Genomic DNA, 27,748 nt, shown 5'->3' with positions numbered 1-27,748 from the left:
ATCTGGATATCTGCAGTCACATTTCACAGCCTTCCCTCCACGCCTATCCACCTACCCAACCAGGACTCCACGCCCAGACGGACTGTCTGCCAGGGGCTTGGGGGCTCTGTCGGTAGTGGCGTTAGCGCCTGCTGGGGGTGTGAGACCACTAAGCCCAGCCTGGAGTCACCCTGCCGTCATGGCTTCTCTCCAGTGAGACAAAGCTGATTAGGGCGGCGGCAGGAGAGCTGGAAATGGATGGCTTGGATCAGGATGACTCTTTGCGCTGATGACTCTTCCATGGATTCATCTCATCATCGTCATCCCTCAGTTCAACTCCACTCTCTCCCACGCGACAAACAGACGCTGGGCGTCAGCTTGACTCATCGGGGTTGATACACGATCCTAGACAAATACCTTTACGTTGCACCTCGATTTCCAGAGCTTCTTTCTGCCCTCACTCCCTCTCGGCTCGCCTGCCACTACCTACTGGAAAGAGGCAGCTTCTTCCCCGGGCATGCCGAAGAAAAGAAACCACATCAGGTCCTTCAAGCCAACTCCAGCGGCTTTTCCGGCAGCCTCTTCATCTGGCGGCTCTGGTAAGCTCATCCATCCAGTCCCCTTTTCCCCTTGACTTCTCGCCACACGCCCCTCCTGTGCTCGCCCGAACCCCCGGCCACCTCTCGGCTTGCTTCCTTTCGAACCCCTCCCCAGATACCTCAGAACCGCGTGGCAGCCAGAGTCTCACAAGCTGTGCTCAGCAGACAAGCCCTCCCGAAGCGTCAACGAGCTCCTAGCAAACCTACGTCGTACCTCGACTGGCCCCTCCGCCGCCGGTGCCGCCGCCTCCCCGCCAGCCCTGCCTGCAACAGCTCCGAGCGTGCCCCCCGCCATCAGAGAGATCCTCCAGATCCCCGAGACGCCAGCCCCTGCTCCCCGACACATCACTCGCCAGAGATTCGACGGCCATGGCAGAAGACTCCCTGCTGGTCCTCCTCCGCCGGGGAGCTGGGTCTCCCGCGGCCCCGCGGATCCCTCTGCTGAGGCCTCCTCGAGCTCCTCGCGGTTGAGCCAGAGGGGCCTGCAAGATTCCTGCCTGCCGGGGACCTACCTCCCTTCCCGTGGGAGTATGATAGATATCGTTTTGCGGAAGCTCGCATGCGACTGGAGCTTCCACCGAGTCTACAACCAGTATCATCTGTACTTTGTGCCCAACCATCTCAAGTCAGCCCTGATCCGTTACGTCGGAATCGCGAGCGAGGACGGCTTGTCCATCAGTGATCTCAAGATCATTCTGCTGCCGCCGCCGGATACCTTTGACGAGGATGAGTTGGATGAGCTGGCTACTTCAAACCTAGAGGTCAACTATCTTGATCTATCGGGGTCCATTGGCCGTTCGATGAGATTAAAGGATATTAGTGACTTGCTGTTTCCCGCGAAGGAGCAGGAACCCGCGTCAGAGCTTCAAGAATCCTGGGACACAGCCGAGGCGATCCCCAGCCCTCCTCGGACTTTGCTGCCCAACCTCACCCACCTGTCGCTCGCCTTGCATCCTCATCATGCCTCGTCTGCATCCTGGAGGCAGCTCATTGCACTGTCATCCAAGCTCACGACGCTCACCCACCTGAGCCTTGCGTACTGGCCCGAACCGTGCTTTACGCCCCGGGCTCGGATGTCGACAGTGGCCACTCCCCAGGGGGGCCAGATTCCGTACGGGGGCACGAATCTGTACTCCCATTCCCTCGATCACGACTGGAGCGAGGCGTTGCTCGTATTGCGCATGTTTAGTAGGAATCTATACGCGCTCGAGTTTCTGGACCTCACCGGTTGCTCACCCTGGTTCAAGGCCCTGTGTGCTGAATCTGGCCACGACTTTGTCAATTGGGCTGACAGCTGGGGCAAGATCACTGAGCTTCGGCTCTACACGGGATGGACCCCTGGTCCGGATGCCTTGCCCTCTGAGCAAGCGAGCTATAGGGAATCTATCGAGATGGCCAAGAGTGTGGCGAAACATGTCCGAACGATGAGGGCTGGCAAGGGACGGTTTATTGCTGTAGAGCACGACCATCTAGACGCATAGAAAACAAAGCTGAAATACAGCAACATAATTATGTACATTATCTGATATGCTCTACGTGACCCAACTCCGAGGATTGACTTCGGCTTAACACAGGGCCTCGAGCGTGCCGCTTGATGCCAGAAGGTTGGTCCCCTTATCTCCTTACCTTGACAACGTAGTTTTCCTCGGTGTTTCTATCCATGATGTAACGCTTTGTAATCGAATGGTGAATGTAGCATGCCGATGTTGACACTGAAAACTACCATAAGATGCTGTCAAGTCACTCGTTGAAACAGATTTCGTACCCATTCCCTAAGCTAGTTCTTCCCGTCTCGCCCGGCAGATTTCTCATGTCTTCAGCAAAGTGCTTCATTCAAGCTCCCGATTTAATCGAAGTTTTAATCGATGCTTGCTCTATTTGAGTTTTTCTCAATAAGCTGGGCTATGTGGACGATACGCCCGTTACACTAGCCTCCTCGTCTGCTCGCAGTCGGACAGCAAAGGCACCGAGGACGGAACCAATTTATGCGGCAACAGGGCTTTATGTCAAGGCACAAAAAGTTAAACCTTGAGAAAGTTTTGAGAAGCTCTGCATATACACCATCGCGTCGAGTTGACAGGGGCAAATCTAGGAGAAGTTTAGAGACAGACAAAAGAGCTGGATGAACAGCACCCATCACCGAAGGGAGCCAACATAACCTGTCTACCTATGTTTACGATAACTCTGAGTAAATACACGAAATTCGAGTATATATACACAGCTGTTTAGATTGAATCGGGAACTAGCAAGAGTTGTGATAACCTCAACCGTTCCAGCATTTTACGTGAATCTAGGGTATGTGTCAAACAAGGCAGGATAATGACTACAGTTCACGCTAGCCGCGCCTTGCTGTGATTAATCCATGAGCTGTTATTATAAGAAGTCTAGGAATGTTAGAATCTCTTGTCAATCACTCCCGCAGCGTAATCTTGATTAACTCTATACTGGCTTATCTCAGATGCGGTTGTAACAGCCTTTGCAGAGTCATGCTTCGCTCGCTTACTGAGTCTCACTTCACACTTCACGAAAGAGGCAATTTAGCCAGATTACCCCCACTCTTAGATCTAGTTACTAGTCAATGGAGTCTCTAAAAGCCCGTCAGAACGGCGTGACTATATAAAGCGACCCGGAGGAGGCTCCGGCCGTAATATCGGGCGAGTGGAGCCCGGGGTCGGCGATCAAGGTAGATGCGGAGCTTTGCTCCACCTTTCGAACGACAAGTACGGAGTTCGAGAACAAGTTCAGAATGAAGGTAGAATAGAGAATATCTGAAGGGTCAAGATCAAGAGTTGTGGTAAATGGGGAAATGCTATGATGATGTACTGAGATGTGGATGGGCGTTCCGCAGAAGAATGAGGATGAAAGGATATGGAAGGTTTAGCCAGCAACCATGATAAAATAGGGAGACAGCTAGTTGTTCTATTTTGACTTTTAAGTATGGCTACCTTTGAGAATCGGTTATTAAAGGGAGACTCTATTAACTTGGGTAGGTAGGTAGTTAACTACTTCATCTGGCCACCTCCCTATTTGGTGACTTGCCAAGGAATGGACCGAGGCGACGCACATCTCGTTGTGACAAGAATTGTGAGTCAATCAAGCCATTGCGCATATGAAAACAACAAAAACGACCTTTCTCACCCAATTTCGTATGCTGATCTTGTTCTAACCCCTAGAATATGGCCCGTGTGGAGGTTGACTTGCGAGTCACTCGGTGTGAGTCACTGCATTATTGTGCGATGTGATGGCGGCATTTTCAGTTGAGTCGGCGTTGGCAGTGGCGCCAGACGACAAGATGGTTATTGAAAGAGTGTGGCTGATGGGAATCGAACAATTGCTTACCCGCCACATTCGCGACTTTCAATCATCAAAGAATCTACTTAAACAGCAGCGGCAGAATGTTATGTTGATGAGAGCCTGGTCTTTCAGGACTTAATCATCAAGGCAAGAGCATCTCTCATTGCACCTTCCCTAGCTGTTTTATTCCCGATTTTATTCCCCTTCCATTTTTCGCCTCCCCTACTTCTAATTCAACATCTTCAACATGACGTCGATGGCCTCGGAATCCGTAGCAACCATCCTCTGCAATTCCAAGCAGACGCGCTTCCAAATCACCAACCACCGTGAGGTACAGCCCCTCTACTATCCAATCCTTGGTTTGCATACTAAAATCTCTAGCTCGACATTGATGGTGTCACCATCACTGTCACCTCGGGTGAGAAGCCCGTTGGCAAGGGTAAAGGCAAGGCTAGAGGTGAAGGCATCGAGATCCTTGCCGGCGCCAAGCTGCGATTGAAGGAGGGCCAGCGCTATGCTCTCGTAGGCCGGAATGGAACGGGAAAGTCCAGTAAGATGAGCCAATCGGAATCAATATTGCACTATTGAGGACTAACACTTCTGTGCGAAGCCTTGCTGAAGGCGATTGCCGAAAAGCTCATCCCCGGCATACCTGAGGAGACTCGGATTGCTATTCTCCAGCAGACGAAACTTGTGGACGAGAAGCCCAAGGGCACATCAGAAGTGGGAAATGAAGGCCTATCCGTTCTCGAGCAGGTGATCGAGAAGGCCACAGCCAAGCAGGCCGTTGAACAGGACATCAAAGGTAATCCCGACTTAAAATCCCCAAGACAAACAAAGCTCATCTCAGGTACTTTTTAGATCTTTCCGAGGGTGTAAACGCCCCTGACCCATTTGCCCCTGTTCGAGCTCTTAGACGACTCAAACACCAGAAGCACCAGCAGCGCCTCTTCCGTCTCGATAAAGATGCTCGGCTTCGCAGTGGTGCCCGTGGCATGCAGGCTCGCAAGGCTTTGACGGCTTATGAAAAGGTCGTCGCCGAGTCAAATACTCTGTACGTGTCCCTGGAGAGTTGAGACTTGACCTTGTCCCTAACACGCCCATAGGCTAGAGCAGTCGAACGACGATATTTCGCCAGAGGCTCTCCAAGCTGAAACGCAGGAGGCTGTCGACATGCTCGCTGATCTTCAAATCCAAGTTGACCCAGCTCGGGTTTCAGAGACCGAGTCACAGGCCAAGAAGATCCTCACCGGTCTGGGCTTTAGCGATGCCCTCATGGAGAAGCCAATCTCGAGTCTCTCGGGCGGTTGGCACATGCGAGCTGCTCTGGCAACCGCTCTAGTCCAGGAAACCGACATCCTCATCCTGGACGAGCCCACAAACTTCCTCGACCTGCTTGGAATCATGTGGCTTCAGCGCTATCTGCAAAGCCTTGAAGAGTCTGACCAAGCCCCGACTCTCATCCTCGTCTCCCACGATCGCGACTTCATCTCACTTTGCACCGATTTACTTATACTCAAGGACAAGCAGCTCACCTACTTTCACGGAGACTTGCCCACCTATGAAGCATCGCAGTCTGAGCGCAAACAATGGCTCACCAAGATGAAGGACGCCCAGGACAAGCAAAAGGCTCACATCGAAAAGTCCATCGCCGCCAACATCAAAGCCGGCAAGGCCAACGATGATACCAACAAGCTCCGCCAGGCAAAGTCGCGACAGAAGAAGCTCGATGATCGCTGGGGGTTGCAGGTCAGTGCGAGAGGCGGTCGCTTCAAACTCAACAGAGACCTCGTTGGCTTTCACTTGACGGCCCGCGAGGAGATTGATATCCCACCCGAGGACCGGCCGGTGGTGGTTTATCTCCCAGAGCCCCCTGATCTGCGCTTCCCTGGGGCTCTGATATCCCTCGAGAAAGTCGCTTTCCGATACTCGGCCAAGACACCTCTTGTGGTTCAAGACGTTACCCTTTCTGTCGGTATGGGTGATCGCATCGGCGTACTCGGCTTGAACGGTGCAGGAAAGTCGACACTCATCAAGCTCCTAGTCGGGGAGACGCAGCCAACCTCTGGAACTGTCACGACACATCCTCGCTTGAAGCTTGGATACTACTCGCAGCATGCCGTTGATGCGCTACAGGCCCTCGGCCGTTCAGAGCCTACCCTAACCGCCCTTGCTCTTCTCACTCGAGAAGTTGATGGGGAACTCACCGAGGGAGATATTCGCGGCCTTCTGGGCCAGCTCGGTCTGCCTGGTCGTATCGCTTCTGATGTACCCATTAGCAAGCTCTCTGGAGGGCAAGTAGTCCGCTGCGAACTTGCGCGCCTTTTCTGGCGTCGTCCACACTGTCTCGTGCTTGATGAGGTGACTACTCATCTTGACTACGAAACAGTGACCGCTTTGCGGGAGGCGTTGAGGGATTGGGAAGGCGCTGTAATCCTAGTGAGCCACGACCGATGGTTCATGCGCGGTGCAGTTGAAGGTGCTATGGAGGACGAAGAAGACGACGAGAATGAAGATGAGGAAGAGGAGAGCTTGAGAAGGCGGGTGGTGTATCGGTTGAAGGGAGGCAAGATGAGCAAGCTGGAGAACGGAGTGGAAGAGTTTGAGAAACTCATGGAGAAGAGGGTCAAGAAACTTCTCTAACGGTGCGATTAATGTGTCAGTCAATACGGACTTTGCAAGGAATCCTGGCAACCTATCTCGGCAGCTACTAGTAGCTATCAGACACTATCATAGTTCCGAGGATCTTTGCCCCTCCCAGAGATGAGTGTCGGCCAAGATTCTGACAATGATGTGATCCAGCATCTTGACACTCATCTGCCCGCCCTTGGGAATTTCCACAATGGTACCATCGATGCAAACCTTTCGCCACCTCTCGTCATCTTCAAGAACAGTAATTCTGACCTCGTCCACTTCATCATAGCCAACACGCTCGCCATCATCCCACTTCATGTCAACGTGGCTTCCCTCCTCATACGCCTTCAGCATGACATTCATGGTGCGCTCACCGCCGATGGGACCAAAGTGGACAAGCCTGAGCCGCGAATCCAGGGGCCGAGTTGCGGGGGAGATTGTGAACTTGCGCTCGAGGTTCGACACGAGGGCCGTCAGAACGTAGGCGTGCTTGTCGCGGGGGATGACCTCAAAGGCGGTGGAACCACGACGGCGGATAGACACCTCTGCGGCGTACGCGTGAGACTCGCGCAGGAGCTCCTGAGCGACCATGCCGAAGCGCTTGTCCCCGTGGACGCGGTGCTCAGGGGTATCGCTCTCATAGACGATGCTCGCGTGGAAACCGTAGCTGGCGACGATGGCCCCCTGGAGGTGCGACACTGATGTCTCTTGCTTCTGCAACTGGGCTGGGTCGGCGGCGGTAGAGGGTGATTTGGCGGATTTGTCGGCGAATGTGACGATGCGGGATCCAGGCGAGAAGGATGCCCGGAAGACGGGGAGGTCATGGGCCACTCCTCGGAAGAGAGTTCGTAGACCATAGACGAGTGGTGTTGGGCCTGGGTCAGAGTAAAGAGGCTTGTGAGTCGAATGGAAAAGGGCATTCCCCGTCCCTAGAGGCAGCAAGGCAATCAAAGGAGGAACTTCAGGCGGTTCATCTCCATCAGAGCCATTCAGGAGGTCCACGACACCGCCGTCACCGCTGAGAAGCACGACGGTCCTCCCACTAGATCGTCCACCATCAGGAACCCACAGTTGCCGTGAGAATTCCCGAACAGTCTCTGGGCTCTCTGTGACGGTGACCCTGTAGTGTGACTTGGATGAATCGACCGTCAAACCATCGGTGCGCACCCTGTGCCTAGCAACCAAGTCCCACAGGGGCTGCAGTACGTCCTGCCAGACCGTCAGGGCCAGCCCCGTGCCGGACTTTGTAGAAACGATAATGTCGACATGGTTTGTGATTCCAGACTTGCTGGTGACCCCATGTTGGAGATGGGGAGGCAGCCCAGTGACCATGAGGTCGAGGAGTTCGGAGGGTATCTGCGTGGTCCTCAGGACCGAGAGTTGAAAAGGGTGTTCCTTGTTTTCGAGATCTTGTTTGAGAAAACAGAGCAGAAAGTCGAGTCCGGTGCCGAGTTTGCCTGCCATGAAGACAAACAAGAGCTCATGGCGAGGAGCCTGCTCGGAAACTTCGGCCCGAGTCCATGTCAGATTGTCACCGACGATCGAGACATTGTCGACGATTACAATCTCATTCGAGAGATCAGTGGATGGTTGTTTGGAGCCCATTGTGCCGAGGTAGGGTTCAAGGGATGCAAAGAAGATGATGTGAGAAAAGAAAGAGGGTCTCGTTAAAGGTGGAAATGAAACAAGAAAGGCTGCAGTGTCTTTAATACTAGGTAGCTAGCAGTGCGATTTGGCGACAGAGGTGATATTGGTGTCTCTTCCTGCGGATAATGCGAGCTATCTAACCAATCGCGACGAGACTCAGAGGTAAGGAATGCGACAGGACGCCATCAAGTCGCACGACGCGGCGATGGGCGATATCTGGCAAGACTGAGCGAGAGGCAGAGGCTTAGCAGTCGAGGTTTCGAGAAGCGTGCAATGCAATGGATGAGTTTGAGGGTTATACCAAGGATGCATCTTGGCCCTCCTCTCGGCGCTTCTGGTGGGGCTAGCGGCTTTGCTGACGAACATTGAATATGTCCATAATCGCCGACGCTTGCGCAATCCGTTTGCCTTGAGGCCTTGCTCGTCTCATCTCGTCTCGTCCAATCCGCCCGCCCGTTGTCGCTTATGGTAGCCATCATGGAGAGCAATTAGGTCCAAGGTATCCCGTCTAGTTGCACAGTATCACCGGCTGCTTGCCTTGCTCAGAGGACCCCAGTTTTCTCGTGGGTTCATCTGATATCGCACATACTTCTGCTCTCCTCGCCTGCGCGCAAGACGAGCCAGGTTCTCATCAAAGACGAGAGACTTGCGCAACTCCATCTCGCTTGGGACACCTTCATCTTTCCCGTTTGTCGCCGTCGCATCCGCAGGCTTTGTGTCGGCGACTGCTGAAGATGGAGCCGACTGTTCCACGCCTTCCATTTCCGATCCGTTCTCTGCAGTCTCAGTCTCAGTCTCGGCCTTGTCCTGCCCAACAATCCCAGCATCACTCAGTATCTTCCAGGCGGCCGAATTCTTCTTGATATTGGCTTCCTTGATGGGCGACTTTTGCCGGATCCACTCGGTCATGACCCACCAGATGGTCGACCATGGAGCATCTGTCTTGATGCTACCTGGTCGGCAGTGACTCCGTGCAGTACGATATCCTAGGTGAATCAGTGCGCCTCGGAACATGTCCTCGCTCGGGGTCGAGCAGCTGACCACATTAGCCAAGCGACTTGGGATGACAAAGAAAGGATACAGGTCGCGTGTGGCAAGCTGAGCGTCCTTGGGGTCCACGGGCTCCTTGACTTCGGGGCCGGGTAGATATTCTTCAAGCGCCGTTCGGAGCATGCCCTCGAGTCTCGGCATCGTACCATACACGGAGCGGTCGGCGCCAGGAATCTGGTCAAGTAGTTTTTGGATAAACTCCTGGGAGTGAATGTGTCCACCGTACATGGGACCGTTGATATGCATTCTGGTACCGCAGTGTTGGCAGTGTTGATCTGCGGTTGGTCCCTGTACCATGCTATGCTTGTAAAATGCGCCAGTGCCCTTCTTGTTGGGCGCAGGCTTGCTTTTCATCATAGGCTGAGTCTCCCAAGCGCCGCAGCCTTGGTCACAGCTGTAGACCAGCATGGTCTTCGCTGCCAGGAACTTGACGGCTTGCGGAGACTTTGTCACCTTGATGAAGAACTTGGTATAGAAGTCGATGGAGAGGGAGAGGAGAGGCTCGATCGAAAGGCCGTACCGAGCTGCCGAGGTGGCAACCGCGTTCAGAACGAGTCGCAGACCAGCTTCATGCGAGTGCAATCCCTTGATCGGGATGCCTCCATACAAAGCAAACGTCTTCTCACAGTAACTGTGTCCTGCCCACACTGCGCTATCCGTGCAAGTAATGCAAAGAAGACCCCCGTCATCTCTCACTGACTGCACAGCGGCATCAAAGAAAGGCGCAGCGGTGCCATAAGGGTCGAGATCGATAACGTCGAACTTGTTGGCTCTGCCGGGGTTGCCAGTCCTGTCTCTATTGGATAGGTCGTCGGCAATCCCCCGATACATGAGACCAAGAGCATCACCTTGTGTGACGGAAATCTTGCCCTCGAGTCCATTGTGCTTGACATTCATCTTGATCGTCTCTGCGGCCGAGTCAGACAAGTCGTTGGCCTTTACAGAGGTCACAAATGGTAGCTCGTGGGCATATCGGAGCGCGCGCAGTCCTGAAGCCGACAGCGCGTCGAGAATTCGGAATTGGGCCTTGTATGGCTTTGGCTGTTGAGAGTTCTCGGCTTCCTCAGCCTTGGGACCCTCCTCGGTCGCTTGCGCATCCTTAAGTGGGGGGTTCGAGGTGGACTCGGTAGGCTTTTGCTCGTCATCGTCGCGCTTTCGCTTCTTGCCCTGCTTGTTCATCCTCGACTCAAACTGCCCCTTTCTCTTCTCAATGGACATCTCTCCATAGGTCTTGATCGCGAGAACCGACAGATCACGGTTGTACTGCTGGATCGGGTTGTAAAAGACCTGCTGCACCTCGCCGCGATCCTCACCAATCTTGGCGCCCTGGGGAACGAGGATGGTCGCCTTTCCCTCCGTTACGGTTCTGTACTCCTTGCCATCGAGGCTTACGACCTCTGTGTCGACTTTGTTATCCGCCATGTTGCTGGTGGTTGTGGAAAACAAGCGTTGCGCAGGTGTTTTGTCGCAAAGAATTTGATGGCCGCGATTCGAGTTGGAAAGAGCGGTGCGCAGATGGAGGAGGAGGGATGGGTTCCTTGGTCCAAGTCCCGCACTGGCGCGAAGAACTGGCCGTAATATCCGAGCACTTCGAAGCATGCAAAAGTGTTGCACCAAGAGAATTTGTATGGCTCTAGAGTAGAGCTTCTCGTGGTGGAAGCTGAAAAAATGGAGATTCTGCCACTCGCAGGACGACAACGGCAGGCGGTGAGTGCAAACACCCACATAGAAATCTGGGTGGCTGAAGAAGCCTCGTTCTTGAGTGCATCATTGGCTTCCTATTGGATGGTATGGATGTAATAGGTTGAATTGACATTCATTAACGAGAATTCATCAATTATGGAATCCATGTTATCTTCCGATTGATGTTGCCCAGCAATATCCTCTGAGTGAGGAGTTAAACGCGATTTACCTGGAGAACGATGGCTCAGATCAGCATCCTGGAGCATAGCGTCAGGCTAAACTCCTGATCCTTTCTCATAATCGCCTACCCAGTCTATAAGATCAAGATGAGGTCAAGTGCCCTCGACTGCCCTGAACATATCAACCGAGTGCTCTTTCTGTATCCCAATGGCCACTCGTGAGGCAGGCATGGATCTTGGTGTTCAAGGGAAGAGCGTATCAGCCATCAAGATGGAGGCCCTTGTTAATTTTTGAGGTGCCATCACACAGCTTCTTCATCTTGTGCTAGGTAGTCATCACAACCTCAAGCATCCAATCGCCTACTCTAATCTCATCAACATCGACACTCTCTTTTTCTCCATTCCTTTCACCCTGTGAGTTACAAGAAGAGCCCATCTCCCCGCGAGACCGGGTCTTTAACACAGTCAACAGCCTCGTTCAATGAGCAACAACGCCTCTAATTTCCATTCACTTGGTCAAGATTGCAATACCAATAACATCCCAATGTCAGATCATTCTAGTTCCAGCAGAAACGGCGGCCCGCCAGCACTCCCGCCCCTCCCTCTTGGCTCTTCCCGCCAGCCTCCTGCATCTAACGAACAAGGCAATGGGCGTGCCTACTTGAAGACATCCCGCGAGCAAGACCAGATTCAGGTTCCTCGTCACAGATTCCTTACATCGAATGAGTGGACTGTTCTCGCTCGTGGTGTTGGCGCCATTCGGGATACGGAAGAGAATGCACTCGTGGTCCCGACTAGCTGGTGGTGGCCAGCCAAGGGTTTCCCTCCAGGACTATACGCAGATGTCATTCGTCGGAGGTCTGTTTCTTTCTACTTCTTCCACCTCGCCAGCATCGTCCGCTGGGGCCTCTTGGTTGTGCAGCTTGTTCTCGGCGCCAGCCTCACTGCGCTTGGTGCCTTTAGTTTCGTCAACGGTACATCTATCACTGTTCTTGGCGCAGCAAACACCATAATTGCAGGGCTTCTGGCTCTCTTGCACAATAGCGGACTTCCGGATCGATACCGTTACGACATGGCCGAGTTTGAAGAGGTGGAGGACCACATCAAAGAGATTCTCACGACAAGATTAGTGCGCGCTGATCTGACGCTTGATCAAGTACTTGCACAGTGCTACGACCTCTTCCACGACGCAAAGACAACCGTCGAGGCCAATATGCCGGCGACGTACACTCCAAGCCATGTCACTCCAGTCAGAAGAGGTAGCGTCTCATCGGTGACACCTGGGACGGTCACACCACCAAAGCCGACTAGAGCTAGCTCTGAAGACGACCAAAGTCCGGCGACGCGACCTGGTAAATGATGCAGGGATTGAGAGAGGATGCGCTCTTTTCAGGGTCGACGCCCAAAATCGACTTAATTCGCAATGGCACTTGTACCTGCGTTAGCTTGCTTATCGACAAACACCATGTTAGTCAGACTGTCTACTTGGTCAAAAAGATGTATCCTTGGCATCAAAAGATAGGAGTCAAAGAGATCTGCAACTTTGATACATGCAGGCTCCACGCGTTCTTCAAGATTTGACGTCAACTGGTGATGGCATGTTGAATACGGCCAACGGCCTTGATATGGAAAAGTGATCGGCTGGCATCCACGCCATGAACCCTGTCACAGTTTAATTGCCTGCCCTGGATTTCCCCTCTTGAGACGACATGACACGACCAGGGTGCGCAGGGTCATGTCACGCCTAGAAACTGGGGCGCTTAGTTTCATGATGGCCTCGAAGGATGGCCAACCCCCACTACACCCTATCTACACTAAACAAGGGGACGATGACCTTCACAATGACTGTGCCGCATGGGGAAATTCGTCGCAACCGTTGACTATCTAGTGTTAATTTGCTTTAAATGGCTCGATTCGCCCTTCCTCGCGTGCGACCTTTTGTTTCCCCCGTCTCAGAAGTTGTTTCTGTTGCTTTGCCTTTGCACCACCATGCCTCTGTTGTAGTCGTTAGGCGACAACCATCCAGATTCTACCCACCCAAGTCACTCCTTTTTTTACTGGATAGGTAATCAGATCGTCTTCTGGCGGTTTGATTTCTCTTCATTTCAAGCCATGGTTATGCTTTCTAGCTCCCCATCTTTACCCCCAAGAGTTGTTCAGTTGGTGTTATTGGTCGTCTTTGGCCTTCTCTTCATTCATACGCGATGGCTATCACAGTCTCGAGGGGACACGATCAGTCACAACCATCGTGAAATCGCCATCAGCGGCCCAGTACCGGAAGAACAATACTTGGACCGGCTGACACGACAGATCGGTCTCTCGAATTACACGTCATGGACCGCATGGAAAATACGAATCTCGGAGCAGGACTCTGAGTGGACGTCACTTACGAACATTGACGCAGACTTTCATTCAAACCAACCTAGAGTTGTCGACGTGCGCGAACCTGTCCGCCGAGACTTGGTCGCGAACCAAGAGCTCACCATCCCCGTTCCCGGAGGTCCTCGCCCTGGGCAGGTCGACGCCTCGGATTTCTTATTCGCTGTCTCGACTAGCTTTGAGCGCGTGGCTAGAGATGACTACGCCGTAGTCAAGGACTGGGCGCGTTGGATGACTGGAGGAAATCAACACGGAAACGGAGCGAGCTTTGTGCTTATGCTTGATCAGGCCGATAGCCTGCAGGTCAAGGAGCTCAACAACGTCCTACATACTTTCGGTATCGACGCCTACGTCACCACCTCTACAAACCCAATGTCGGCTGCGAGGAGATACTTTAGCATGATCGAAACTATCAAGGGGTTCGGTGCTAAGCTTACGCAAAACGGCCAGAGGAAGAAGTGGTACGGCATTCTCGACGAGGAGATCTTCCTACCCAACCTGTCATATCTTCAGGAACGCCTGTTTGCGTTCAACTCTGATAAAGAGCTCTACATTGGACTTCCGAGCGAGAGAGGAGACTGGGCTATCGGAGAGGGCTTCATGACTACCTACGGTGGTGGTGCCGTCTTTCTTACACGGCCTGCCATATCGCGTATCCCACAGCTGCCTTGCTTTGGTGACAGCGCCGATAACCCGACAGACAAGAAACGATGGGACGGTGTTCTCCAAGAATGCTTGACGCAGCACACGAGAATGAGGATGCATATCCTTCCGAGCTTCTACTCGCCCAGCCACAACGACGAGTATACAGCCCACATCGACAGCTACGAGACAGGCGTTCAGCCCCTGGCGCTGCACGACTACGAAGAGAGGCACCACCTCACCCCCAGCCTGGCTCACCTCGTAACCGATGTCTGCGGCGAGGCATGTTTCCTGCAGCGCTACCGCTTTCGTGACAACTGGGTCCTTGTCAATGGCTACACCATCACCGAGTATCCAGACGGCATGAACCTGGCAGACATGCCACTGTCCATGGTAGGAAGGTCAGCCGAGGCGAGACGCAAGTCTGTCATCGGCCCCGTCAAACTGGACGAAGACCCGACGGACCGAAAGATGCTGTTCTGGACTGGGAGACGCAATGTCTGGAAGCTGATGGACTCGGCAATGACCAAGGAAGGAGATGTATGGCAAGCGTACGTCAAGAGGGGCGCAGTTGAGGATGCGACGTCGCGCAAGAGGTCCGTGGAGGACGTGACCGACTCGGTGATTGTGCTGATCTGGGAATCGGCCGCTTCTGCTGCGTCATGAGTCAAAGGAAAAGAAAGGAATTTCTTACGTTGAACGTGTATCATGTGTGTGGCGGGTTAGTTAGTGTCTTTCAAAGCAAGAGAATGATATCATACGATTTCAAAGTGTCACCATGGGGACGTAGTAACTTGTTCAGTGCTGTGTGATGTTTGTATGAAGCCCATCTCCGTATAAGAAATGAACATGCACTTGAGAATAGTGATTGATGAGTGTAGGCTCTAAGTAAAAATAATTGTTATTGTTGGCTACCTATTGTCCTAAGGATGGTCTGGTTAACTCGACATGTTCCCTAAACAGCCCAACTATCTCCTGTTCTTTCTTCACCTAGCTCTCTTCATGCTCCCTCATCCGTATAGAAGTGAAGCTCCAACTTCAATCCTGCGAGGTTACCCGTGCTCCATGCATGGAGATGCTTCTGCCTCAGCCGCCTCTCCGACTCGTTGAGCAACTCCTGGAGCGCCTCAGACATTTGGATCTCCCACTCAGCTTCAGATCCTTGGGGGATTCCACTCTCAAAGGGCTTCACCCAAAATTTCTCTCCCGGCAAGTGTGCAATGGCGCAGATGAAATGATCGGCAGGCGCTGGAGTAGTCAATATGATCTCGTGGATCAGACATTCGACAACCTCGGCCAGCTCGCACATACAGCAAACCTCTGCAATCTTGCCGCCTTCTGAGAGGGTAGGCAGAACAGTAGATAACTGGGTTGGGCAATTGGGCACGGGGACGCCCAAGCAGGCATGGCAACATTCCGCGTGCTGGAGATTGGCTCGGCACGTAGGACAATTGGGATCGCTCCCATCCTCCTTCTCACACTCCCTGAGGTACTTGGCAATGCAATTGTCCCCAAAGATGTGTCCACAGGCCAAGATAGATGCCCTGTGGTCCCGCTGGGAGCCGAGACTACTATATGGCCGCCCGCCAACTGTTGTCGACTCGAAGCAGATCTGGCACGATACATCGAGCCTACCAAAGTTGATACTGTCTTCTTCTAACTTCTTCTTTAGCGATGGCCAAAAGCTATCACTTACCTTATTGGATTCCTGGGACATAATGGATACCACGGAAGGCTTTCCTGGGGAAGATGGGTCGTATTTAGTCAACGTTGTTGGCCAAGATGAGGAAATATCCAAAGATTGATAATAAAAAAAGTGAGTCTCGAGAATTGTAGGTGTCAAGACGGGTTTCGGTAGAAGTGTGTTAGTTGGCAGATGTCGAAGTGTCTGCGTGAGTGGGTGTAAGGGGGAAGGGGGGAAAGTCAGGGGCAAACCGAAGAGTCAAGGTCTATATATAGAAGAGTGGGAAGCCTTTACTTTACCTATGAATTTGTAAGTTCATCTACTTACGTGACTTGATAGGTCGTATTCTTGAGCTATTCAACCGTGTTCAGCTTCCTTTAAAAACGTTCCGTGTCCCAGCACATGACTGAAACTTGAGGACATGCATATCACATCTCAGTTTGTATAGTAAATAAGTTAATATTAACACAAATGTGGAAACTGTACTACCTTTTTCATGTGTTCTTGTCTTCAGCAGCTCACATGCTCTGCCTTGTCTCGTCAGTTGTCTGATCATTCGCCGTCTGTCGCGGGGCAGTGATGGGCTGGGTTATCTGACGTACAAATCGCCTATCCATCTCCAGGGGACCGCTGTACCTAAACAAGCGAATCTTCACGTCTCCATCTTTCACGGTTTGACCAGGAATGTTGCAGAGAGCGACTAGCTTGGCCTCTATACTTCGGCAGAGATCGTGCATGGAATCGGGTATGTCTATCGCGACACACTTGCGCTCGTCACCCGCCAACCTTCCCCAGATGAAATCTAGGACTTGGACCTGATAGACGACTTCGAATGATTTCAGCTCCCCAAAAAACTTAGGCTCAAAGGTACTAGTGAGGGTTGTCAAGCACCGTCCCACATCCTTCAAGGTGCATGGTCCGCATTTGGGCGTCACTGGCATACCTTCGGCCCTGCAGAACGGTTTGGCGTCAAAATCTTCCACCTTGTCGGGCATGTGCCAGCAAAAGAGGAAGCATCCGCACTCTGGGTGATGGAGCGGCTCGCAATGGAGAGGGCAGGTGAAATGAAGGCCATTTTGCCGACGGTACACATTGAACTCGTGCATGCATTTGGTGCCAACTTGGTGGCCACAGGGAAGAATCAATGCTCTATGGACAGATTCATTTTTGTTTCCACCATTTTTGTCGACCTTGACTGACATGGGCAAATCGCAGATCATGCATTCTAGGTTCAACCGATCCGTCCCTGAGGGATCCTTTTCAAGAATTTTCCGAAGAACCGGCCAGTACCACTCATTGATCTGGTCCTCCTCCCTGGGAGACGCAGGGGTGCTCTCGTGAGCCTCATCTGAAGACATGGTGAAACCGGTGGATGGGCTTTACAGAGAGCAAAATCTCGATAAGCGTGTTGAGGCTCTGTAATGGGGTCAAACTCTTGTCTTTTTGTACATGGCCAGGAACTCGAATATTTGTGAACACTGTGCTCAGCCATGGCACCCGGGTCAAAGAGAAGACTTGGCATGTTCTACTAATCACATTTTGTCTGTAGTTAGACAGAACAATACTAATACAGTTTCAAGAGTGCAACTTAGGCCTTGAGAATACTTCCAGAAAAGGAACGAGAACATGGGACACTGGTGAACACTCGAGTTAAACAAAGGCCAACAACACCATCAATACCATGGAAGCCTTTTTCCTGAGCTGACAATTGTTCCTTGGTGTAAGGACCATGAGAGACCTCATTGTTACTCAGTTATAGATGAACTGCTAGCTTATACTTACTATGCCGTAGTGATACCGGCTGCGTGGAACAGCAAATTTGGATCCATTCATCCCCCTTAACCTATAGTCTGAGTGATAATGATGTATAAGAGATCATGGAGTTAAAGTTCTATATTTCTTTTAATTACATCGATGAGACGTTTTTTAAACCTGTACCTCACTAATATTTAATTTGACGATAGTAATCTCCTATAAATGCGTCGCGGTTACCAGGCCAATAAAGCGTTTCAACCTAGACGTGACAGCGGTCTACGTTCTCATCGTCTCATCTCAATCCCATCTCATCCAGTTTTGGCATGAATTAAAGAGATAGGGAGGACTTCCTTGTAGATATTCATGTTCTACTTACAAGCGTTAGTCTTTATTTGTCTGTTGGTGTATGCACGATCGATGTGGGAGGCAGGACCTCAGCCTCATCCTCCGCAATGGCCTCCTGATTTGGCGGTGGAGGATGCTTTTAACTTGACTGCGCCACGAGGCCTTGGCCTTTTATTCTAGCTGGCAACTCATAATTGGATGTCAGCCGTCTGCATGGTATTCCACGCCTAAGCCCCTGGAACTTCGCTTGTCATGTATCCTGCTCCTATCTTTAGTGGGCTGCATTGCTACCCCAGCCAGTTGAAGGATCCGGCGACTTGGCGACTTGGCAACTCCAACCCATCCAGTCAAGTAGACAAGCTCAACCAGCTAAAGCTTTACGATCTGTTACTGTTATGGTGCTCTTAGCAAGGGGACCTCGACAGGATCTCAGCCCGGCTAGGCGTGCATCGTTCAGGGAGGCAGCATGGAGGGAATCACATTCGGGGACCAATTCTAGCCGATACTCACCAACAGGAGCGATGCCCTTGTAACTAATAAAAATACTCTTGCTGGGGCTTCACAGCCACTTATAGGCGCCGTTGCTGGGCAGTGATATCTTGGCATAGTACCAACAGTGCCTCAATGTATTGTTGCTCGGCACAAATGTAATCATCTATAAAGCCTCAATATACCATCATGTCAGGGACAGGATAAGAAGACTCATCAGACTCACCCATTCAGTCACAGTCCTTTCAAAGGCTCTCACTTTCATCCTGCACGTCATCAGCTCAACTCTCACAAATCTCAACATGCGCTTGGCTCTACTTATTACCTCTGCCGTTCTCGGCTTATTCCCATCTTGCATCTCAGCAATGGCAGTAAGAGGTCTCCCATCCAACTACAGAGTCGGAACCCCAGGCATTGCCCACAACGATGGAAATGTCACCAAGCGCGGCGACACCCCCAAGTACTGTTGGGTGTCAACCATCGGAAAGGGCACCTACTGGTACGTCCCATATTTCGCCGGAGACGAAAACATCGCCTGCATCATGGGTATGCAACACTATACGGGTTTGTGGTGCCCTGAGGAGAAGTGGTGGCCAAGCGAATACGTCGACGATATAATCGCTGCGGGCCAGGAGCAAATCACCAAGGACGGCGGTGGCGAGAGATCCTATAAGGGCGTCTTTGAAGCGCAATGGGAAGGGTGGACGAATGCTATCCCCAGTCGCGCACCGATGCAGGCCATTTTGGATGCCTACTTTCGATTCACGCTGCCCAACTGCGATACTGCGCCTTTGGCTTGCAGTCACCAGAACCGTCATTATTACTACAACTTTAAGGGAGAGGTGAGTGGTTCTTTACTATCATTATTAGATCAAGTACGCTAACAATAACAACACAGTCTATTGGAATCGTTCACAAGGATGGCGATTGTGGTGGTTTCCTGGGTATTGGAGGCGATCCCCTTGCGTATTGCCCAGGTAAAGACCACTGCAAGAAATAGGTAGTCAAAAGGATGCACCAGAGTAGAAGCACAAGTGTACCATATAACGATAGACGATGGATTTGACAGCGATGAACACGATTGAAACGATTAAACGTGCCACATTTCCCTGCTTGGAGCGTGTCCTTGATTGTCAGATCGGCCCATGTTGTTTGGAGATTGTTGAGTGAGGGATGGTCCATGTGCCCGGCCCCAGCCGAGGATGTTGATCAATTCGAAACGAGGGAGCGAGATACAAAGGCGAGGATGCTCATCTAAGTTATACAAAGGATGAACAAAAACAGCACAAAAAAAGCAAGCCACGCAACGCTCGTGGCGGCAAGCCTTTGATATGAATGTTTCTATTCTAATCCATTTCTTAGGCGCCCAAAGACTTCAACGGCGCTTCACCAACAAGCGCTCAAAATACGCGACAACCAACCAAGATACGACGCACACGAAAATTCCAGGCACAGGGGCCTGTTTCATCGCTGGAGGGTAGCCAATGAAGCCTCTGATGTCATACGGCCCCCATTACAGCGTTACACCGCACGACGTGCCCAGTTTTTGCTGCCTCCCACTCCTAGGGCCTTCCTCGGCGGGGGAGTTGGCCCGTCGGCCAGCGCAGCCAGTTCGGTGGGGACAGCATCACTGCCATCACACTCCGCCAATCAGACGTTGCGCCTTCCCCAACTTGGAATGGACAGTCCCACAATGGACCCCAAGAGGACAGGGGTCTCCAATCATGACGCGACCGAAGGCGGCAGGCCAAACACCAATATCTTGGAAACCAAACCCTCTAATCGCCTACTCCTGTCTCTTTTTCTTGACTCTTTTCCCTTCTCATGACCTTTTTTGAGAGCCTTTATCGTTTAATTTGTTTCTGTTAGTTATTCGCGTTACTGGCTGTGGAAGCCCTTCACTTGCAACAACACCTCTGATTATCTGCAGAATCCATTGCAACACACATTGGGGAACATACTTTGGGCTCCCTCCCCCTGCTGGGGCACAACAACCTCTCCTCCTCCACGTTTCACCTCCATCAACTCTCACCTCCTCATCCAACATGTCTTCCACGGCGACAGACACCGCGGACTCGGTGACCGACACGGCGTCGGCCACCGGGACCGATTCGATTGTCAGCTCCCTCGCCAGCTCCATTGCTAGCACGATAGCTTCCTCCGCCCTGTCGGCCTCGGAGACTCTCAGCGGCTCAGAAACTCTCTCAACCGGAGCTACCAAGACATCTTCAGGAGGCATAGGTATCACTCCATCGCAAAACAGTGCTGCGGACAAAGACAAGGGCATCGGCATCGTCAGCTTCCTTACTGCGGTCGCTGTTGCCATGGTCGTCTTTGCCGTTCAGATTTTGCTATTCTTATTCCTGCGTAACAAGCTGGCCCGAATTTTGTAAGTCTTGGACTCCATATACTCAAGGCGACTCTCTAACCTTCTTGCAGCAAGCCAAAGACATATCTAGTGCCCGAACGCGAACGAACCGAACCACCTCCACGAACGGTAGTAGGCATGCTCAAAACCCTATGGCACTACAGCGACCGCGAAGTCATTGAGAAGTGTGGACTCGACGCCTACTTTTTCCTTCGCTACCTTAAGACACTCCTCATCATCTTCATTCCCATCTGTGGCATTGTCATGCCAATCCTGATTCCCCTCAACTACGTCGGCGGAAGGGGCAAGAACATCGACATCAAGGACGACGACGCCAGTAGAAACGAAACCATACCGACGGGTCTGGATACACTTGCGTGGGGAAATGTTAGTAGTAAGAATACGAGCAGGTATGGCGCCCACTTGCTTATGGCCATTCTCGTCGTCATTTGGGTTTGCTGGGTCTTCTTCTTCGAGCTTCGAGTCTACATCAAAGTGCGCCAAGATTATCTCACCAGCGCCGAGCACCGACTCAGGGCTTCCGCCACCACGGTTCTTGTCAACTCTATCCCCGGAAAATGGCTCAGCGAAGAGGCTCTGATGGGCCTCTTTGACGTCTTCCCCGGAGGCATTCGAAACGTCTGGATTAACCGAGACTTGTCGACGCTGCTGGACAAGATTAAGGAACGGAATAAGGTTCACCTCATGCTCGAGCAGGCCGAAACGGATCTTATCAAGGCCGCGAAGAAAGCACAGTTGAAGCAGAAGCAGTCACAGGAAAAGAAGGAACGCAAGGAGATGAAACTCGGGGCAATGAGCAAAAAAGAAAAGGCTGAGCGTAACGCGCGCGAGGATGCTGAAGCCCAAAGAATTGCCATGAGCGCTGAAGGCATGAACGCTGGAGACAAGCACGAGGTTCCTCATACCATCGACGCCGGAGTTCGCGAATCTCGATACGAGATTCTCAACCAAGCATCAGCAAACAACACTGAAGAGGAAGACAAGGCCTCATCGAAGGGCTTCAAGGTTCCACTCCTAGGCGATCCCCTTTCAAAGGTTGGCCACGGCATTATGGGCGTTGTTTCTAAGGCCGGCAACAACGTGGAAGATACTTTGGAGACAACTAATGGCTTCATGGGTCTGTCAGAGACGAATGATAACCGTGTCCCCTCTCGAAGCTCTGATCGATATCGAATTCGCCCCTCGGTTGAGGAAGATGACAACCGTATCTCGGCCTCGGAGACGCTCCGCCAGAACAACCACTCCCGAAACACTTACAGAATGTCGGTCGAAAGCACAGCTGAGATCAACCCAAAGCCTTCGCGCGAGCCTATTGGCCTTGGAGGAAACACTGTGAGGAAACTTGAGAACCCTGAGGACATCTATACCACCAAGGATTCCAAGTGGTGGCAGTTCTGGAAGCCTCCTCCTGGTGCCTACACATCTCCTGTCCCCCAGGGAGCTGCAGCTGCGGCATACAAGCAACTGAAGGAGGACAACAAGAAAACTCTTTGGCAGAAGATCAAGTACTCGCTGCCATTCGTCAAGCCTGAGGTCGAAGAAGAGCCCATCGAGTATCCCTTAGCCTACAACCCTGATTACACCGAGGAACAAGACCAGCCCGCGGAATGGGAGAAGTATCTTAAGAAGAAAAATCGCCCATCGCATCGTCTCCCCCTCTTCGGCGTCACATGGCTCTTTGGAGTGCCTTTTGTCACCAAGAAGGTCGATACAATCTATTGGTGCCGAGAAGAGCTTGCTCGTCTCAACTTGGAGATCGAGGAAGATCAGAAGCACCCTGAACGGTTTCCCCTGATGAACTCGGCCTTTATTCAGTTCAACCACCAGGTCGCCGCCCACATGGCTTGCCAGAGCGTCATCCACCATGTTCCCAAGCAGATGGCCCCGAGAATGAACGAGATCTCTCCCAAGGATGTTGTCTGGGACAACATGGCTTTCACTTGGTGGCAGGAGTGGATTCGATCAGCCCTCGTCTTTGTCATTGTTGCCGCCATGATCTTCCTGTGGGCAATCCCTGTTGCTTGGACGGCGGCATTGAGTCAACTGGACCAGCTTATTCAGGATAATGAGTGGCTTCACTTTCTCAAGGACAACCCGACTGTACACAACATCGCCAAGGCTGTGGCTGGTGTCTTGCCCGCTGTGGTGCTCGGTCTGCTGCTCTTCCTCATCCCCATCATCCTCGACTTTCTGGCCAGTTTCAAGGGGGCCAAGACCGGATCGCAAAAGGTCGAGTTTGTCCAGGTCTTCTACTTTGTCTTCTTGTTCATCCAGGTGTTCCTCATCGTTTCCATCGCGTCTTTCTTTGCGGCATCTATCGACGAGCTGGTGAACAACGTGAAGCAGTTACAAACTGCCAAAGCTGTCCTTGATCTCCTCGCGACGAACCTACCCAGCGCTTCCAACTACTTCTTCTCGTACATGATCTTGCAGGCCATGTCGACAAGTTCTGGAACCCTCCTCCAGATTGGAACGCTGGTCATGTGGTACGTCATTGCCAGGATTCTCGACAGCACTGCACGTAACAAGTGGTCACGAAACACCAAGCTCAATCAGGTCAAATGGGGCGCCTTCTTCCCCATCTACACCAACTTTGCCTGTATCGCGCTGATCTACTGCGTGATCGCGCCGCTCATTTCCATCTTTGCTATCATCACCTTTGGGCTCTTGTGGTTTGCCCAGCGATACGCGATGCTCTATGTCACTCGGTTTGAGCATGACACCGGCGGTGTCTTGTATCCCCGTGCTATCAACCAGACTTTCACCGGCATCTACTTCATGGAGCTCTGCATCGCGGGTCTGTTCTTCATTACCAAGGATGAAAAGGGCAAATCCGCATGCACGGCCCACGGAATCGTCATGATTGTTGTCCTCATCCTTACTATCCTCTACCAGGTGCTCCTCAACTACTCTTTCTCGCCACTTTTCCGTTATCTGCCAATCACATTCGAGGACGAGGCGGTGCTGCGTGATGAAGCGTTTCAGAGAGCTCAGGATCGCCGACTCGGTCTTCTTGAGGAGGATGAGTTACCAGAGGAAACTGAGGATGAGCAAGAGAAAACACACCAGCCAGAAACTGCTCAAGACATTGAGATGCGCAAGTTTGGTAGCATTCGTCGCCCAGTGAAGCAGGTCGGCACTTGGGCCAGGGACGGAGGAAACCAGATTCGCAAGCTGGCAGCGGTGGGTAAGTCGAAGGACAAGAACAAGAAGGCCTCGGAATACCGGCGACAGCATCGCCAGAAGGATGTCGAGGCCCAGCGAGCTATTGGAGAGGCACTTTTCGGAGGAATTCACGACGAAATCGAGGATCTCACTCCAGATGAGAGAGATGCCCTCGTCCGACACGCGTTCCAACACGAGGCACTTCGAGCACGCCGGCCTACCGTGTGGCTCCCTCGTGATGATTTGGGCGTCAGCGATGACGAGATTCGACGAACACAAGAATACAGCGAGAACATCTGGATCAGCAACGAGGGCACCGCTCTCGACAGCAAGGTCCGCGTCGTTTATGGCAGGGCACCACCCGACTTTTCAGAGGTGGACCTGATCAATCTGTAAAACAGAAGACAAGAGGAGGAGGAAATGTACAACGATTTTTTTACGGCCAGGCCTTTGTTACTCTTTTGCGCGGCGTCTCTGGAAGAAGGTTTTCTGTGGCTCGGAGCAGCATCACGAAGCACCTTGCAGGCAAGATGCAGTTTCATTTACAGAATGAACGGCAACAAATACCCCGGCTCTCGAAGGGGGCATTTTGGTCTCGATAGAAAAACAAGCAATGGAGCTGGGGAGAGATTTCAATTTTTTGCTTATTAGACTTTACGAATACACGTATAACCACGATGTTGAATCGTATCATTATCATAGTGCTGTCCTGCTAGTGAGGATCCAAGCTAGACACCTAGCCGTTCGGGGTATGAAATTGATCTGCGTGACCTTGTAAAGCACAGCCTCGGACGCTCTTCAGAGACTACAATCATCATAATTCTCGAAAGTATGGTCCAAGACTTAATGCAGCCCAGTCAAGGAGTTCTAGCATCCTGTGATTAGAAACTCAATAGATGAGTCCCTCAAGACGACAAAGGTGTCATGAATTTGGCTTCTCGGGCCGTCCCGACGCCTCACTGTGCCTGCATTAGCCCAAGGAGAAGGTCTAAGGAGTATAGAAAGAGGTTTTGGCCGCTTTACTGTGTACAAAGTAAAAAGGAGAGCCCCGCTATCCGAGGCGTGGAAAGGTAATGGTGATGGGATTCACCTGACTTGGTCATGGGCTAATGATAGCCCTCAGGTTGATTCTCTGGCCTACTTAGTCTCCAATGTTTACTATAGCTATCACGTGATAAGAGAGGCGTAATTGGTTTAGTGGTAAAATTCTCCGTTGCCATTCGAGCAGCGTCGGGGAGCCCTGGGTTCGATTCCCAGATTACGCATTGCTTTTTGCCTTTTTTGCATATTTTCGCGGCTAGGAGAGATGTCTATATCTTTTTGCAACATTATAGAGGTCTCGTTTAACATAATTCGTGTTGTGGTGGACTCATGTGCCCATGACTCTCTTCTCCGTTTGTCGAGATCACGTACGGCTCTCAAATCATCACTCAACACCAGTGGCCCAGCTACATCATGGCAATAGACCCAAAGCAATGCAGTTTAGAGTAGAATTGAACTTTATTACAGAGAATGAATCTTTATACCGCTGTCTAACACTTTTATAATAGCCATGCTAGGCCGTGTATGTCTGTATCCAAGTCTAATGATGCCGCAGCACAAGTCAGAAAACGCCCCTCCAAAGCGGCTCAGCAAACCGACAGGTCGTAACGGTCTGGGTCTCTCTCGACGCACACGTCAAGGCGCTGCGTGCAAGTCTCCCTGGCGCTGGCCTTGGTCAAGCAAGTCCCATTTCAACGCCAATCCAATGAATCCTTCCCTTGTCCTTCTCCTTTTGATGCTCATGGCAGATTGAGTCATGTCGTCTATAGTCCGCGTTTTCGTCGCTCATCTGCCCTCGTCTCTTCAAGCTCCTTGCGTATCATGTCGTTAAACTCATCTGGGTTATCCAGGTACAGGTGGTGGCCAGCCTTGGGAATCAGGAGGACCTTTGTTGTGCCGTTCTCATTGCGCTTCTCCTCTTCTGTTCCGTGGAGTAGTGCCTTGAGTCTTCTGTCATTGAGCTTTTCCTGTGCTGCTAGGCCGCCAGCCACATCCATCCAGTCATTTTCACCGTACATGAAAACGATGGGGAGACCTGTTTCCCTCTTTGGCGGGGCACCGTCGGGTTGGGGAATCAGTTGTCGGCCAACTTCTTGGATACGGTTGATAACCGGACGACGAGCGTATGCGCCAGGGGCGAGGATGTATGCCAGCGCGTACTCGCCGCTGCCCTTTTGCTTAAAGATAGAGAATGAATAGTCGTGGAGAGCCTGGGACTCGAGCTGCGGGAGGTGGTTGAATCTCCGATAACTCCAGCCCGAGACAAATCGGGGGCCAAGAGGGCCGCTCATGCGAACAATGCTGAAGGGCGAAATGTTCTGGTCCCAAAGCCAGACGAACCAGCCAGGCAGAGGGCGTCTCAAAACATTGGAGGCAGGCTTGTGCTTGGAGAGCGTACCGGCATGATCTGTGGTACTCTGCTGGTCCTCGGTAAATTCGTTCGCCAGCGAGGAAGAGTTGGGATCAGGCATGGAGGCGTTGACAGCGTAAGGATCCTCAGGCACACCGACCGGCGAGGCCAGAATAAGCTTCTTGAGGCGCCCAGGATACTTGATGGCGTAGGAAACAGCAAGATAGCCGCCTAGAGAATGACCTAGCAGGGTGAACTGCTCCAGCTTCCTGGCCTTTCGCCATTCTTCCAAAGCATCGATAAACCAGCTCTCAGCTTCAAGAACCTGGTCCTCCTTCTTCTTGGCGTGAATCTTGAATGGTGGGCGAGTTGAGTTACCCATGCCGAGCATGTCCAGCGCATACAGCTTCAGTCCCCTCATGCGCGAAAGGGGCTCGAAGTTCTTGTAGAAGAAGCCGAGACCGGCGCCATATCCGTGGATCATGACAAGAGCATCTTCCGTCTCCTCCCCGACCCGCTCGACCGTGACTTCGTTGAGGGCGCGATTTTTGCCCGACAGGTGGACCATTGTCCGTCTCCATACTCGGGTGCCATACGGATCGGGGCGGTCGGGGGTATCGATATTTGTGATGCTGTCATTAGCCTCCTTTAGGTGAGGCATGAGCTTCAAAAGGTTGCGCTCAACAGCCTGAGGGGCAAGACTCGTCCACTAGATATTTTGTTAGTGCTCTTCCCGACTGCGCTCCGATATTGCGCCGACTTAGACTTACCCATTGGTAGGCAGCGTCCTTGTAACCAAGAGGGAACAGAAAAGCAGAAGAAGGCTTGAGTTCAGGCTGATGTTTAAATTCCTCAGGAGCATCAGCGGCCCGGGGGGGTCGCACGGCACCGTCTGCGGTAGACATCTTGCAAGAGGCAGCGGGTAGCGAAGCGGCGAGAGTAAGACGCGATAGTTGCAACGCCGCGAAAGTCGGTTGAATCTTGAGCATGGGCGACAAAGCCGGGGCCCTGGCCTCTTTATGAAGGCTCAGGCAGCCAAAGCGACAAAATAAGGGAGCCCCAATCAATTGATGACGCCTCGACCGTGACGCAAGTCGAGAACCGGAGTTAACGCAGAGATCGGCTTTTGGATGGTCCCGATGCCGACGGCCGGCGGCTGTGGTGTGTGTTAATGGTATGAAGTCCGCTGCGGAATGGACGAGACGGGGATACCCATTGCCAAGTCCGCAGCAATGGATTGGAAGCGGATTATGAAATGAGGCAGAGAAAAGAGTGTAAAAGGGCTCGCCCCCGGGGTCAAGGAGTTGTTGAGGCAAGTAAAAAAATAGTAGAGAACGTCAAGGAGCCTTGTTAGTGGGAACCTGGAAGACGGGAGGCGGGATATATCGGTTTCTGCCGCTCTTGCCTTGGCCTTGCCTTGTACTGGGTACCGGCTGCACCAAC

At 52.1% G+C, this 27,748-nt stretch overlaps 10 protein-coding genes across 10 annotated transcripts; 6 read left to right on the top strand and 4 right to left on the bottom strand.

The window, feature by feature from the left end:
• Positions 1-496: 496 nt before the first annotated feature.
• NCS54_00254900 (Hypothetical protein) lies at positions 497-2,059 on the top strand (the record flags this gene model as incomplete). The annotated part of the gene is made up of 2 exons (XM_053148146.1): positions 497-578; positions 741-2,059. The coding sequence occupies 2 exons, from the start codon at positions 497-499 to the stop codon at positions 2,057-2,059; spliced, it is 1,401 nt and encodes a 466-aa protein (XP_053004121.1).
• A 2,060-nt stretch (positions 2,060-4,119) lies between these two features.
• Positions 4,120-6,515, top strand: NCS54_00254800 (Hypothetical protein; the record flags this gene model as incomplete). The annotated part of the gene is made up of 5 exons (XM_053148145.1): positions 4,120-4,203; positions 4,254-4,422; positions 4,483-4,677; positions 4,734-4,926; positions 4,979-6,515. 5 exons carry the CDS (start codon positions 4,120-4,122, stop codon positions 6,513-6,515), a joined length of 2,178 nt encoding a protein of 725 aa, XP_053004120.1.
• An 87-nt stretch (positions 6,516-6,602) lies between these two features.
• Positions 6,603-8,111, bottom strand: NCS54_00254700 (DAGKc domain-containing protein; the record flags this gene model as incomplete). The annotated part of the gene is made up of 1 exon (XM_053148144.1): positions 6,603-8,111. One exon carries the CDS (start codon positions 8,109-8,111, stop codon positions 6,603-6,605), a length of 1,509 nt encoding a protein of 502 aa, XP_053004119.1.
• A 564-nt stretch (positions 8,112-8,675) lies between these two features.
• Positions 8,676-10,799, bottom strand: NCS54_00254600 (TRNA (guanine(26)-N(2))-dimethyltransferase; the record flags this gene model as incomplete). Its single annotated transcript, XM_053148143.1, has 1 exon — positions 8,676-10,799. The coding sequence occupies exon 1, from the start codon at positions 10,623-10,625 to the stop codon at positions 8,676-8,678; it is 1,950 nt and encodes a 649-aa protein (XP_053004118.1). The 5' UTR covers positions 10,626-10,799.
• Positions 10,800-11,609: 810 nt separating this feature from the next.
• On the top strand, positions 11,610-12,425 carry NCS54_00254500 (SLATT-fungal domain-containing protein; the record flags this gene model as incomplete). Its single annotated transcript, XM_053148142.1, has 1 exon — positions 11,610-12,425. The coding sequence occupies one exon, from the start codon at positions 11,610-11,612 to the stop codon at positions 12,423-12,425; it is 816 nt and encodes a 271-aa protein (XP_053004117.1).
• A 752-nt stretch (positions 12,426-13,177) lies between these two features.
• Positions 13,178-14,752, top strand: NCS54_00254400 (Hypothetical protein; the record flags this gene model as incomplete). Its single annotated transcript, XM_053148141.1, has 1 exon — positions 13,178-14,752. One exon carries the CDS (start codon positions 13,178-13,180, stop codon positions 14,750-14,752), a length of 1,575 nt encoding a protein of 524 aa, XP_053004116.1.
• A 334-nt stretch (positions 14,753-15,086) lies between these two features.
• Positions 15,087-17,128, bottom strand: NCS54_00254300 (RING-type domain-containing protein; the record flags this gene model as incomplete). The annotated part of the gene is made up of 2 exons (XM_053148140.1): positions 15,087-15,742; positions 16,714-17,128. The coding sequence occupies 2 exons, from the start codon at positions 17,126-17,128 to the stop codon at positions 15,087-15,089; spliced, it is 1,071 nt and encodes a 356-aa protein (XP_053004115.1).
• Positions 17,129-18,661: 1,533 nt separating this feature from the next.
• NCS54_00254200 (Hypothetical protein) lies at positions 18,662-19,359 on the top strand (the record flags this gene model as incomplete). Its single annotated transcript, XM_053148139.1, has 2 exons — positions 18,662-19,201; positions 19,258-19,359. The coding sequence occupies 2 exons, from the start codon at positions 18,662-18,664 to the stop codon at positions 19,357-19,359; spliced, it is 642 nt and encodes a 213-aa protein (XP_053004114.1).
• A 1,045-nt stretch (positions 19,360-20,404) lies between these two features.
• On the top strand, positions 20,405-24,309 carry NCS54_00254100 (Hypothetical protein; the record flags this gene model as incomplete). The annotated part of the gene is made up of 2 exons (XM_053148138.1): positions 20,405-20,748; positions 20,799-24,309. 2 exons carry the CDS (start codon positions 20,405-20,407, stop codon positions 24,307-24,309), a joined length of 3,855 nt encoding a protein of 1,284 aa, XP_053004113.1.
• Positions 24,310-25,718: 1,409 nt separating this feature from the next.
• Positions 25,719-27,630, bottom strand: NCS54_00254000 (AB hydrolase-1 domain-containing protein; the record flags this gene model as incomplete). The annotated part of the gene is made up of 2 exons (XM_053148137.1): positions 27,076-27,630; positions 25,719-27,014 (listed from the first exon to the last, which is right to left on the bottom strand). The coding sequence occupies exons 1-2, from the start codon at positions 27,292-27,294 to the stop codon at positions 25,719-25,721; spliced, it is 1,515 nt and encodes a 504-aa protein (XP_053004112.1). The 5' UTR covers positions 27,295-27,630.
• Between the last annotated feature and the right edge of the window lie 118 nt (positions 27,631-27,748).

This window comes from Fusarium falciforme, chromosome 2 (genome assembly GCF_026873545.1).
Source record: "Fusarium falciforme chromosome 2, complete sequence".
NCBI classification, from domain to species: domain Eukaryota; kingdom Fungi; phylum Ascomycota; class Sordariomycetes; order Hypocreales; family Nectriaceae; genus Fusarium; species Fusarium falciforme.
Note: the sequence above shows the minus strand (reverse complement) of the source record. Positions and strands in the feature narration are given on the sequence as shown.